Here is a 13,828-nt window from a genome sequence, read left to right as displayed (position 1 = left end):
TGTTCAAAGAGTCTAGTGAATATACAGCCATATTCTGTGAGCAGCTTCCCTTCTGCACCATGGCAGATGCAGCTCTCAAGAATGGCCTGTAAAGTTTCACAGTCCAGTGCAGGGGACATTTCATGCAATGGTAGAGAAAGCAAGAAAGTGCAGAGCTGCTTGCAGAAATAATGGATGAGAGAGCAGGAGGTGGGAAAATGCACAGGAGAGCACAGATCAGCAAGACTTTAGGACCTGTGATAATTTTAGGAGGGAAGTTTTGCTTCTGAGGTGCAAAGCTTCAACAAAAAGCAAAGTGATTTTCTGGAAAATAACAAAGGAAGGAGTAGTTGTAGCAGCCACTATGAGAAAGCCCATTAAAGAGAACAACACACACAGAGGGAGCGGGAAAAAAAGCTGTCTATGGGAAATGGTCTGGTTGAGAAAGCAGGAAGGTTTGGATGTGGTTCAAGTAAAGTCTCTTGACACAGCAGGGTCCAACTGGCAGCTCTCTTGTGGCCAACCTCAATGGGAATGGAAGGCACAAAACTTCTCAGGACAGGTTAATTTTAAACAATGCCAAGTATTCTCTATTAGGGAGAAAAAAGAACAGTGGAGAAAACACTGAAGGCAAAATCAGAGTGGTAAGAGAACGAAGCTAAAATCCTTAGTAGCTTAGAAGTTAAGCATGACAGCACAATAGTATGCCCTGAGATGCAGCTGTTGCAGCCTAAGAACAAAGAAATGACTCTTCTGTTCTTACTAGCACAAAACTCTTTTCTTAGGGGAACAAGTACAATCATTTTGCTGTTACCCAATGCTACAACACCAACTGACAAATTAATGGTGCAGCTCTCCTAACTACAAAGAGCAGATAAAGTGATTCTGAGAATTACATTCTTAGCTATATTAACTCAGCTTCCCAACAGGTGCTTGCCACAAGGCATCAACTCTGCGTTCAAATTTAAGTTTCACATTGGTAACTGAGCAGGGAAACAAGTTGAACTTTATCAGAGTGCCAGTTTCAGTATCTGCAGTACCTGGAGAATAAAGAAAGCATGAAGGGGAAATCTAAAATACAGCTCTGGAACAGTCACATATGACCACAGAGATAACTAAAAGATGCTGAGCTTGATAACAAGCTCAGCAGCTGAAAGGAAACTTGTGGAACCGAAGAGAAGCTTTTGGGTGACAACCCAGTGGTTAGCTATGCAATAGCACCATTCCCAAAGTATTAACAGGAATGTGTATCATGTGGGGCTCTGCATGTCCTAGTAAAATATTGATTATCTGCTAGCAGGAGGCACTGCATTTATTTTAACTCAGTTACTCTTCTGCAGTGAGAGAGAATAAACATGCTTATTGCAAACTGTTCAGTGACAACATAATCTGTTCCAGGCAATGATTTCACACCCACCATTCAAAGCTTCAGACACAGCTGTACTCAGACCATACAACTTTTAAGGGGATATTACTGTAAAATGAACGAGTTATTTTGTGCCTAGGCCAAGAAAAACAGCAACATCCTGTCTGAATCCAGTAAATTCTAGTGTTCACAGTTGTTAAAGACTGGGGCTTTTCCTGAACAAAGGTATGGACTAGCAGATTCCAAGTATGCTCAGAGCTCTCCCTTTAAAACAGAAATTCTGTCCTGTGGTCAAGTTCATTCTCCTAAACACTGTCTGCTATTGTAATCCATTCAAATGGATGCTCAGCTTCAGCTTTTATAAAAAAAGATTCTAGGAAGCCTGCCTGTATTTTCTACTGACAGTCTAAACCACGTCTAAATGGGGAATTAATGTCTTGTTCTAATTGCATTCAATAGTGCAAAAATATCTTCCCTCTAATATTACTGGGCTGTTTCCTAAGGAAATGAGAATTATGCAGACTTGCTATGAAAGATTTACGTTCCAACAAATTTTGTGAAAAAGTTACAGCTAGATGGAAAAGAGAAACCCATACCAGCTGCCATCCCTGGAAAGTCTGCAGCCACCTGGCTCTCATACACCAACCGATCCAGATAACTCAGAACCAACTGCAGGCAGGACATGTGCTGCCTTCTGTCCAGCCAGAGTTAAGGGCAAGGGAGGAGAGTTGAGGGCACCGAGGAGAAATGTACATGGCAAATGAAGGAGGCTACCCATAAGCCTGCTCATCATAACCATAGGAAAGGGATTGGGGATTACTGTAGAAGGGGAATGGGATGTAAAGCCAAGGGAAACAGGGCTTCCTTAGAGCATGCTCACAGAACAACATTTCTGGATCACAGCAACAGCTGGAGCCCCCCTTCAAGCCTCATCCTGACAAGCACCACATGTGCAGAGTTTCTGCATTGAGCCTGCAAAACTTTGAACTGAGGAGAAAGATCAACTCCTTATATTTTCAAACTCCAATGAAAGATACAAAAATCTCTCTGTAACAATACATTTCCTAAAGATGTAAATATACAAAGAGATAATTTTCAGAAAGAAACAGGACCTGCAAATCACTTGCTCAGACAACGTGAATATGCTCCAAGAACTGGCCATTAATCTAAGATGATGCCTACAGTGACACAGGCTAGTAATGACCTAAATAGCAGTTATAATGGAAACCCAAAGTGTTTTCAACCTTGCCTTTTCCAAAATACAATTCTAAATCTGGACTTCCAAATTGGGTCAAACCTACCAGAACATTTTTTTCTGAAAAGACACAGAAAAGGAACAAAGTCATATTTAAGGAGAGCTATTTAAGTTAACATACTTTTCCATCTATCACTGTAAGTAAGCACAGAAAAACTATTTGAAATACGCTACCGCAGCCTTAAAAATTTTAAAACTTGTTTAAGCTCCTTTTAATAAACTTTACTGAGTCTGTAGGAGGAATTATATCACTCAGCTGTACATAGCCTGCCTCAATTCATGCTACAGATTACAATAACAACGCTATAATTATAGTGACTGATGCACACAGATTTCTGGCTTTATATCCAACCTTTGAAAAGACACTGGAATTGTGATCATATACAAGACACCTAATGAATACCAGCTACAAACAAGTCTGTCCACCAAGACAAACAGAAAAGCAACAGCAATTGCTGACACACACATTAGTTACTGACCTGACCTCTCTCTACTCACATATCTTGCACCCGTTGAAATGTTTAAGCATTTTGACACCAAACTTTTCATATGTCTACTGCAAGGTAGGCTTTCAATAACTACCAGCACACCTTTCTCTCACTGTAACAATTAACTTCATTCTAAGAAACAAACACACCTGCCCTCCCTGCAATCCTTTAAATTTGACAATCTCTTGATTGCCCTCACAATTTCTTCTAAAAAACCTGGCATGTAATGGGTATTTTTGGCCTGCATATGTGGATTTAAATTTCCATTTGATTATGGGGTAGAAAATTTCAGAGATTTTAAGAGCTGTAACCTGAAAAAAGATCCATAAATGCAAAAAAAGAAGATGGGCATGTAAAAGACCAGTGCTGCATACACTTCTAAATAACTCTCTCCTTGTCCAGCATAAGGTGAGCTTTGACATCTACTAATGAAATGACACATTGGTTCCAGTACTGAATGATCTCCTGCCATCGATCTGGACACTGTGCTCATTTCCTTCATCTCCTCCCGCTATTCCATGGCAATTAAAACAACCACCTAGACATAGGCAAGATAAAGTAGCATCAACTTTAATGCCCAACAGCATATTATCTGCTGAATCACAGACATGGCGATAAAATCTAAACAGTGGCACCGTTAAAACTGTGACATTTATCACATTGTGCTATCTATCTTTAAACACAGTATTTGTTGAAGCTCCTAAAATTAGAGGGGAACACACTGCAAATACCATGGTAACTACTTGGCATGGTAAATCAAGGTCCTTAAGGCTCCCACACAGACTTACTGCTATTGTGACTAGAGTTATCCAAATGGCACCTAAGCATACTTACTATTTACCAAGCAGTAATGTTACCTTGGATTAAACTAAGAATAAAGCTAAGGGCTTACTCGCTCAAAATAGTACCAAGATTTTTCTGATGTTAATGAGTAGCTCAAAACTACTTTAAAAATAATTTTGTTTGTACTGTACATTGTAAAGACAAAGCTGGGCTGATATAAGCCTGATTTTAAAACACAAACAAATTTCAGTTTGCGAAGAGAGCTCCCCCCAAGCAGTTTAGGATAAAATAGGAACGAAAAAAAAGGAAAGACAGAGAAGTTACAAAGGCAGAGCTTACACGTTAAAGGAAATAAAGATGCTTGAGGTTGAATGAGATCATCCAGAATATTCAGAAAACGCTTGCTGGTTTTAATGTCCCCATTTTGTTTTATAACATGGTCAGTGATAAATTGAGGGTACTGTTTACTTATTCAATAAAAGCATTCTTCAGCTTTCTGAGAATAGTTGATATCTAAAGAATTGTGCCTCCAGCCTTTGCTTTCAATTCAGAGATGGATACATTGCTCATCTTGAAAGCAGATAATCCCTCAAGTTATTGTTAACATTGATTTTTCAGAACTAAAAGGGGAGACTGGTAGCGCCACAGACAAGTGACAGACAACTAACTACCTTTAACCTTTGTTAGTCAAACACCAGGAGCAGGTCACAGCAATAGATCATGGGAACATTGCTTAGTCTTTTATACAAACTTTACTCTTTTATATTACAAAGAATTTTGGAAGTTATGTCTATTACTCAGGAACAAAAGTAGCCCAGTTAAAGATTTTTCTTTCTCTTTAGCTTTCTCTAAAAACATCAGTATAAAAGTGTTCACAGAGCAGACAATTTATATATGCACAAGCAGGACAGATGAGATGAACAGGTGTGCAATATATACATTGTTAAAGACATCAATCCTCCAGAAGCACACACGCAATGCTGAGCGGAAATAAAACCATCATACATTACAGGTGATGTGGGAATGCATACTGACAGAGGAGACATAGCTGTCGAAGCACAGATCATACAAACAGGCAAAATGGGGCTGAGAGTCCTTGTAAGAGCACTTACAAATAAAACTTCTCTTCCCATACAGGGTTCAGATTCCCAAAAATTGTTTTTGTCCTCTTCTTTGTTTTACCCACTTGAACAGTTACATACGGATCACTGGACCCAGTCTTGTCTTTGGCCTGCAGACCCTGAGCACACACCACTGGAAGGAAAAAAGAAGGGTTACCACCACCACCCAATAAGACAATGTGTCCACACACCCCATGAAGCAGCAGCTCAGAATGGCCACAGAAACAGGAGTATCACTCATGAGAGCTCTTCTGATGAGCCTCAGCTTGTGGTGCACTACAGTGCCTGGCGTAGGAGTATCTCCACCTGCTACCTGGACACTGACCAGAAAGAGACATGGGTCAGAGAACTCCTTCCTCTCTGTTCTCTCACCTTCACACCAGCTCTCTCACCTTAGGCTCCCAAGCGAGGCCAAGAGAACCCATGCCTCCCTCACTCACCCGTGATTGTGATCTTTGCTGACCATTTTGAGGTGCCATCAAGCACGCTCTGCTTCACTGTCTTCATCTGCTGAGCATGTGTCAATTTGCTCTCACAGAACACATCTCTGATCAAGTCAAAGATCTCTGGCTTGTTCCGCTCCCGGATTTTCATGCGATCCTTCATTGCCATGATGAAATTCTGGGTGCGGTCTTCAGCTCCATGCTTCGAGCTCTTCTCTGCTGCTCCTGTGCACCAGAAAGTACACAATGCTCATCAGAAACAGACAAACACAAAATCATGTTTCACTGAATCTGGACAGCAGGATCAAAGCCATGAGTTACCCTCCACGGGATGGCTGTTGCTATTGACTTTTACAGTCAGAAGCCCCCCATTTCAACATACACAGAAGAAAATCTGGACCACTCAGACCTGGGAGGGGATAATGGAAGGGGAGTGCCTGGATTCCTCTATAACCGGGGACCGGGTTGCTCTCCTGACAACAGGCCTGAGTATAATATCCTTGCAGCTGAGGAAGACCCAGAAACAATGTTCTTTCTTTAACAATGGACATCAACGTGCCCCCTCCTCTCACCACCTTGCTTTGAATAAATAAATCCCTGCTTAGGCAAGTGCTAAGAAGAGGACATAGGACCTCTATCACAAACACTATTTATGAGCTTGTCTCAATGCTGCACCTCAGCACCATGGAAGAGCAGAAGTTCAGATGGGCCGACATGGTCAGCATTTCCTACTGATGTGTGCCACACGACTCCCCATGCAGCACAGAGTCACTGCACAATCACAGACCCATTCTGCCTGAAACCACCCTGTTTGGATCAGGCATTAAGCTGGAGGGCATCCAAAGTGTCTCTCTGGATCTCACTCTATTTTATCAGCTCGTAAGCAGACAACTCCAATAATCCATTCTTCAAATCACATAGGCACAGTAACTATAACAAATACCTATAAGGTAGGAAATTCAATAGCTAAAAACTTGGGACACCATAAGCATGGGGCACTAGTACAGTATCCAGTAGCTGGATACACAACAGCCAGGCATAGGGTCTGTACTACACAGGTATTCAAATGTATGTGGAAAAATAGAGGCCTCTGGTCACTTGCACACCTCTTACAAAACTTAAAAATTCATGTAATTATGAGATAAGAATTATCCCACAACCAACTACTCCATATTCAATTTTGACAGTTATGTTTGCTGTCAAAATTCAGCCACTGACTATTGCATCAGATGTGAGGTGTATGTTAACGAAACGACTGGCACGAGCTAACAGGGCAGACAAACCTGGGTGTGAAACAAAAAGCAGGAACCCAAGATTGCACACAGTCTCTCTACATGCAGTCTGAAATAATTTCAAGTTATGATCTTAAATCAGATTAAGTTAAACTAGTACAAAAGTCCTGTGAACACATTAAAACATAATATTTATCTTTAGTTTAATATACTTTTGCTTGTTTTTCTTTTCTGGGATAGTTTAATTAAAGTAAGCTTTGTCCTAGAAAAATTATCTTCATCCAGGTGTTCACCAAATATTAAATTACCTTAAAAACATGTATTAAAGCAGGTGCAAGTGTGTGCAAAGGGAGGCATCAATCACAAAGATATATAAAACTGTTCTCTTCTGGAAGAAGTGGGCAAATATGCTACCTGGAGCACCTTTAATATAAGGCATTACAGTTTTGCATATGAAACAGTTTCAGCAGGTAGTGACCAAATATGAATAAAGTTCTATGAATACACACACATAAAGGACCCCCAGCAGTACAACATAACAGGCAACCTTGTTAGCAGGCTCGACAGGGTGCCCAGTGACTAATGCTGCCTAAAGACATCCATTTCTAGGGCCTTCAATCTAACATCTTTCACCGTTACTAAATTCACTTCAATAAAGAAACAAAACTCAATTATAACTTCCACCATCCAAACCAAAAAGAATAAAAACACAGTTTGGAACACACTGTGACCGCTAAAGTTTCAGAAGTTCATTAAGGACACTGCATACCAAGGCATGCTATTCAAGACCTGGGTATAAAACAAGCCATAACTTCGCATTACCTGATTATTTTTTCATTTTACTTGCTAGAGGCTTAATGTTCAGTATTTCATTTAGTACAATAAAATGCCTCTGCCTCAGAGTTTCTTATTGTTGGCTTAAGATGAAATGAAATCAAAATACTGGAATAAATTACGCAGTCCCTGCTGTCTCTACTCACTGGTGATGAAGAACTAGCACCACCCAAATTGATGTCTTGTATCAGGCAATCATCCAGCTGTAGACCCAACATTTATTAAAGGAATATGAAACTGAAATGATACCAGGGGCTATACTTTGAACTTCAGATAAGAAATGCTATTCAGCTTTAACAGAACTAGGTCTTCTGGGGATGAAGGTGGACTCTACACAGTATATGCAGAGCTACAGAAAATTATGGGGAAATTGGGAAAGGCCAAACCGAACAATTTGCCTTTCCTAGCTGGAATTCTGAAATCTGTTGTGATCCAAAGAAACCAACCCTGCCCTGCCGTTTCTGACTTTAAGGAAATTAACAACCAGATTCAAACATTAAGAGTTTATGTTGTGCATGAGCGGAGTGCTCTATTTCAGAACCATTTTCTAAATAAATTACTAGCCAGGTAGCTTGCAAATATAAATCACTGTTCATCACTGAGATGGGACAAGAGTTATCACAGTTCTGGGGTGGCATGGTCTGTATCACTGCCTTTATGCAAGCACTCCAGGAGCATCAAATGATGCTTTAGAATGCAAACTTGGGCAAGTAGAGGAATTCCAGTTGAAAACATTTAAAATTGCCACCACCTCCAGAGACCTTGCATGGTGCATTTTTCCCTCTGCAAGGCTAGCAGCAGTCCGGGGCATGTGGGTTGCAGAATGTGCGAGCAATGTCACATAGACCCCCAGAGAGCCCTCTCTTTAGTCACCTCTAAGGCTTGGCTCTGCCTCCTGACATGCAAAGGAAATCCCTCAACTCTGTGCATGCTGCTCCCCAACTCTGCCCAGATAATTTGCCCAGGTAAGAAGGCTCCATTATTCCTTCCTGGGAAAGGTCTGTTTCTCCCTGCAGAGGTTGCACCTGAACTGCAGTGCAAAAGCCAGAACCAGACAGACATCTTATTTAACAATACGGACTAATAAAGAACAGACAAACCCTCTGTTTCAGCAACACACTCTTAATTTTAACACCTGCTTGTTGGTACAAAGACACCAGAGTTTTCAAAACAACCATTGGGGGGCTAATTACCTATGATGTATGTAATATAAACCCAAAGATGTCCCTATACTTGATGGCATGGCAGTGGGTGCTTTTCCTGCTGTTGGACTTGGATCGTATTTATTCAGCTGCAAAAAGAGGGTTTTGACCAATGGATAGCTTTTGAAGTAGTCCTGTAAATGGCAATAAAAAGGCATGGGAATATACAAGTACTGTATACAGTATCATACAAATGGCACTGGGTTTTCCTTCTCTCTTCCTATCTAGGACTGAATGATGAGTGAATTTATGACTGAAAACAGAAAGCAAGTATTTCTATATAGGGAATTGTATTGATACAGCTATTAGTAAACTGCCAGTGCTGCTATCCTATGCTTTAACAGGAAAAAGTCAAGCAAGCAACACTGGCAGGATAGAAGACAGCTGTTCAGTAGGCGGATAATGCTTTGAAATTATATATTCCTGAAACTTAAAATAGATATTCAAGTTTCAGATAAAGGTATCCTTCCTCCTTCTGTGCAAATATTTTCCTACATAGCATTCTGGGATCAAACAAGTATTCATCACCATGGTGTCTAATCATCATTCAACACAGAAGCCAAGATGATTATCACAAGAGTGACTTAATTGGTCTCACTAAAAGTCCACTCACTGAGCCAGTCTCTGGACTGGCAGTCTCTGAATTCAGAGTGCAACACACACAAGTTTCACATCCAAAAAGCAACAAACATACCTGACTTCAAGTCCTGAGTCAAAAAGCACTGTACAACTCCAGAGGTGAACCAAGACCCCAGGAGCCAAAACAGTACCAAAAGCAGGGCATTCAGTAACACAGCCCTGACAGCTCCTGTGAAGTCCTCTGAGGTTTGTTGCTCCAGCACACCATGAAGAAGCACTAATAAAGACATATGGCTAATCACACTCACAACACAGATTTCATGTTCAACAGTAGGTTGAAGCTTGAGATCTCATTTCCTCATTTTCAAGATCTCCAGAGGACCAGATTCTGATTTCCCAGGGCAATTTCTTTTCTCAGGTTTAATTGTAATCCACTGAGGACTAGATGAGAATCACTACAAAAAAAAAACCCCAAAATGAAGACACACTTGCAGAAGCAGCTTTTCAAATGCTAGCCCAGAACTGTACAGGTCCCTTTTACCAGGATCTTGCTAGCATAACATCCTTCCCTTCCACCCACTTCATAATTCTGCTTAGTTCTTGCATCCGATCCTTGGTATCCTACACACCCATTCTCAGCTTTACTCTTCCTTTGATACCAACATTGGCCAACCCATTGTATTTTAGTTAGTACTACACCAGTGCTCAGGGCAAGAGAGAACAGGTCTCTTTTTCCAAAAGCTTTGCATGCTACAGGGGTTTTAAAGACCATCCCTCCACCTATCTTCAGCCAAGTAAGAGATCATACCCATGCAGCAGAGATTTCAAGTACTCCCAAGAACAGCAGAAGGCTAAAAAGAGAGCATCTTCCCTTCGGCAAGTATTTATGAGCTTATTATAAAAAGGTAAGTGCCCCATCATCAGAGTAATATCTTCCAAGTACCTACAATAGAGAAACATCCTTAGACAAACAACCTGGTGCTGCCAACAGAGCCATAAACCAGATAGCTGCAGTACACACATCACAACTGTTTTCCAGTTTACTGCACTTCAGACATTGCCAATTCAAGGAACAGCCCTCCTGAACCAGTCTGCAAATGGATTTTGATTCAAATTGCAACAAAGCCTTGCTGAATTTTGAGCATTTCACCACTGTAGTCCCACACTTTTGTTGATGGTATCAGATACCCTCTACATTTTTAAGAAACTGAGAAAGAAAAAGACCCTCAGAAGAAATAACCAAACTTAATGCTAATAGACGTGAGGAAAGAGATCCTTTTACTTCCCCCAGAAAGGCACTGATGGATTTAAGATAAACAAACAGCACATTCTGATTCTAAGGAATAAAACCCCAGGTGTTTACCCAAAATTTCAAGGCATAGACAATGGAACTCTATTTGTGACCAGCCTGAAAATTCATTTTACTTCAATGCAACATTTTCTGGAAGCCTTGAATAGACCTCGGTGAAGAAATGTCCTGACAATGGTGGATTTTTTTACCAACAGCAACAATAAAGTTTCTGTTAGGAAAAAATCCCTCATGACTTCAGTATACAAGAAAGTTCAGTCTGGAATTTATTGGATCTCTAAACTGTTGCTTGTCCCACAGAAACCCGGTTTCTCATTCCTCAAGCACAGCCTATGTTCTTCAAACATATATAATAATTAATTTAATTTTTTCATTTTCTTCTGGCCTGGTGGGTTTCAGTTAGAAGGATTTCAGCATGAACATGCTAAAGCAAAGAACACAGTTGCCTGAAAAAGCCTTTTGGTAGATTTCTAGTATTGATAACATTTGTTTTCCCAACCCAGCAGCACATCCACACACCGGCCCCACCATCTTCTTAATCTCCCAGCACTGTCTTTCCTCTAACTTCTCTGTCTTTTAATTATACAACTGCCATCCTCAGTTTCCTTTACATCTCTACCCCAGATAATGATACCCACCACCATCTGTGGGTCCCTCCACAGACGCCCCAGCTCACAGTGTCTGCATCTTCCCTGTTCTGATGCTGGGCAGCTTTCAAATAACTTTTTCAAATAAAGTAAGTAAAGCTTTTGTTTGATTAGGTTTTACATTTCTACATGCTTCACAAGTTTTGAGCCCAGTGTACCCTCAGTGGTTTCCTCTCTGTTTCTTTAACTCTGCATGCTGAAGTATCTCATGTTTATATTTTGAAAGGAAATGTGCAAAGCAAACATCTGCAATCCCATGAATAAAAGAACAAGTTCTTATCTAATGCTTTGCCATATATGAAAAGTATAGTCGTTTCCAGTTGTTACTTCTATTCCATAGAAAAGCGCAGACTATTGCCACCATCACATCCCACAGCCCATTGCATGAACTTATTTAATTCCCAGCAGAGATTAGAAAACCTGCCACCATGGTTATCCTTCAGAGGCTGTTCCAGAGACTCCCTGTTCTCATCACTGAAGTTGTCTTCTACTTCCACCTTTAATTTTCTTACAGTAAATTTATTCCATTATTTCTTTTGTAAACAGCAAGCTTAAACAGACCATCTTCCTCCTTGCTGCTTATCTCCCTCTTCCCCAACACAGTTCAGGCATAAAGAGGTTCAAACAAGGATTAAACCAATAAACAGAGCCATCACTGCCAGCTATTAAACATAGCATCTACTGTTCTGAAAGGCTTTAAGCCATGGATAGCTGTAAACTGTAAGAGTAAGCCAGAGTCATAGGAGCTCTACATGCACATGTCTCACACCTCTGCCTGGGGCTCCACAACATCCCTTTAGAAACATTTTATTGGGGCAGACCTAGTATGGCTTTTTTTTTTTTTTTTTTTGAAAGAGCATCATTCCTGTACTCCAGTCCCACACTGCCAAGCCTCTCTTCTGAAAGATTAACAAACTCATACCATCCTCTCTCGGGACATTCTCATATTTTCCCCATTACCATTGAACTCTCTCCAGTACCCACCCCAGTCTGAAGTCTCCCTTCTTGCACACAGATAGCCACAGCTGTCCTCTGCAGGAATATATTTCCTTTTAGTCATTAGCTGTTTCTTAAATTTAGTTTTTCTTCAATTGTTTTGAACTTCATGACCTCTGCTCAGTACTTTGTGCCTGTTTCTTTGCTGCTGCTCATGTGAACCTAATTTTCCTCTACTCTCCACAGCATTTTCGCCATACCGAGATATCATAACTCCATTGCAACATTATAATATTATGTACATATATCTGAATCAAGGCTGGATGTGCATATCAGCAGCTTTTCATCTCAAATACTGAAAATCACCAGTTAGCAGAGGGTTCTAGTGAACTCCAGAAACAAAGTTATCCTCAGTCTAACTGACCCTCTACATCAGGTTGTGTCAGAAAACTGAATTATGACTTAACTACATTCTCTTGAACCAAATGCAACACAGCAGCTCTTTGCTTAGTCACAAGAAGGTCGCAACAAAGCCAAGGTGTCAATGATAGAATTGCTCAAATGCTATAAACTGTAAAGATCACCTTGCAACCCTCAAAGACAAATGGAGAAATGCTAAGCAATTGAGGAACAGAGCTGTTTCACCAGTATCAGCTGTGTCTGACAAATAAGCCATTGCAAATAGCCACAGTCCTAACTATGACTGATTTAAAACTCTGCACACGTCAAAAATACAAGCATAAGCAAGGTCCATTTGGGGTGTTAAGATAAGCCATAAGCAAAAACAAGTGACCTATGATTCACTGATATCCCTTGCTGGATCATCCAGCCTGGCTTTCCCAAACAACTAGAGCCTGAGGCAGATAAAAGCTCTGACTCTTTATATTCCTATAATCGCTGACACGGATTTGCAATAAATCTGTTTATACTTCACAAACTTTTCTGATTCTTTAGACTTAGTCCATCAAGCTGCAATGCCAAGAAAATCAAGAGTGAAGAGAAACAGCCCCACCTTCCTACTCAAGATTTAACACATATGGCAGAAATTTCTATTCCATTTAGACTAAGATATTTTGCTCTCAAGCAGGAACATAGATTTGAGACCAAATTAATGAACTGTTTTACAAGCAAATAAAAATAACCAGATCCAGCCAGATGCTTAAATTAATACTTTTTCTCTCTATTTTTTTTTTCTTTAATCAAATTCCTTTTAAAATTCTCCATTGTTTGTGTAAGGTCTCATTTATTCTTTCAAGTCACAGCTCTTTGAAGAGCTATTCTTTGAAGAGAGGAATTAGTTTTTGAACACTGAAGAAAAAAAACAACAAAATAAACAGAAAGGCTGGTAGGAAGATGAAATACTGCCCATACACTCAAACACCACCTTCTTATCTGACCCAACACCTCTGCTGACTCAGCCCCAGATCTCTAAAGTGATTCAGCCATGAGACCCTACTGTTAAAAAGACAAAATGCCTTGCCAACTTGCACTTGGTATGGCGAATCCAAACTAAGCCCATGGACTCTATCCCCTAAGCAGGAACCCAGTGCTGCTCTGAAGAGCTTAAAACAATGTAACAGGCTGATGGTTGAAACAAGCAACCTGACTGGGATACCAGGGCAGGAGGGACAGAACAAAAGTCAGAATATCCAGC

The 13,828-nt window shown here is 40.5% G+C and overlaps 1 protein-coding gene across 4 annotated transcripts in view; it reads right to left on the bottom strand.

Annotated features, from left to right (window-relative positions):
- Positions 1 to 13,828, bottom strand: part of UNC13B (unc-13 homolog B) — a 221,518-nt gene that overhangs the window by 69,819 nt on the left and 137,871 nt on the right. For all 4 annotated transcript variants that reach the window (XM_075019433.1, XM_075019434.1, XM_075019436.1 and 1 more), the window contains 2 exons: positions 5,433 to 5,660; positions 4,984 to 5,125 (listed from right to left, as the gene is read on the bottom strand). In XM_075019433.1, the coding sequence (XP_074875534.1) occupies positions 4,984 to 5,125; positions 5,433 to 5,660 (370 nt within the window). The remainder of the gene's footprint in view (positions 1 to 4,983; positions 5,126 to 5,432; positions 5,661 to 13,828) is intronic.

Source organism: Buteo buteo, chromosome Z, assembly GCF_964188355.1.
Source record: "Buteo buteo chromosome Z, bButBut1.hap1.1, whole genome shotgun sequence".
NCBI lineage: Eukaryota > Metazoa > Chordata > Aves > Accipitriformes > Accipitridae > Buteo > Buteo buteo.
This window is presented reverse-complemented; position numbering and strand designations above follow the sequence as displayed.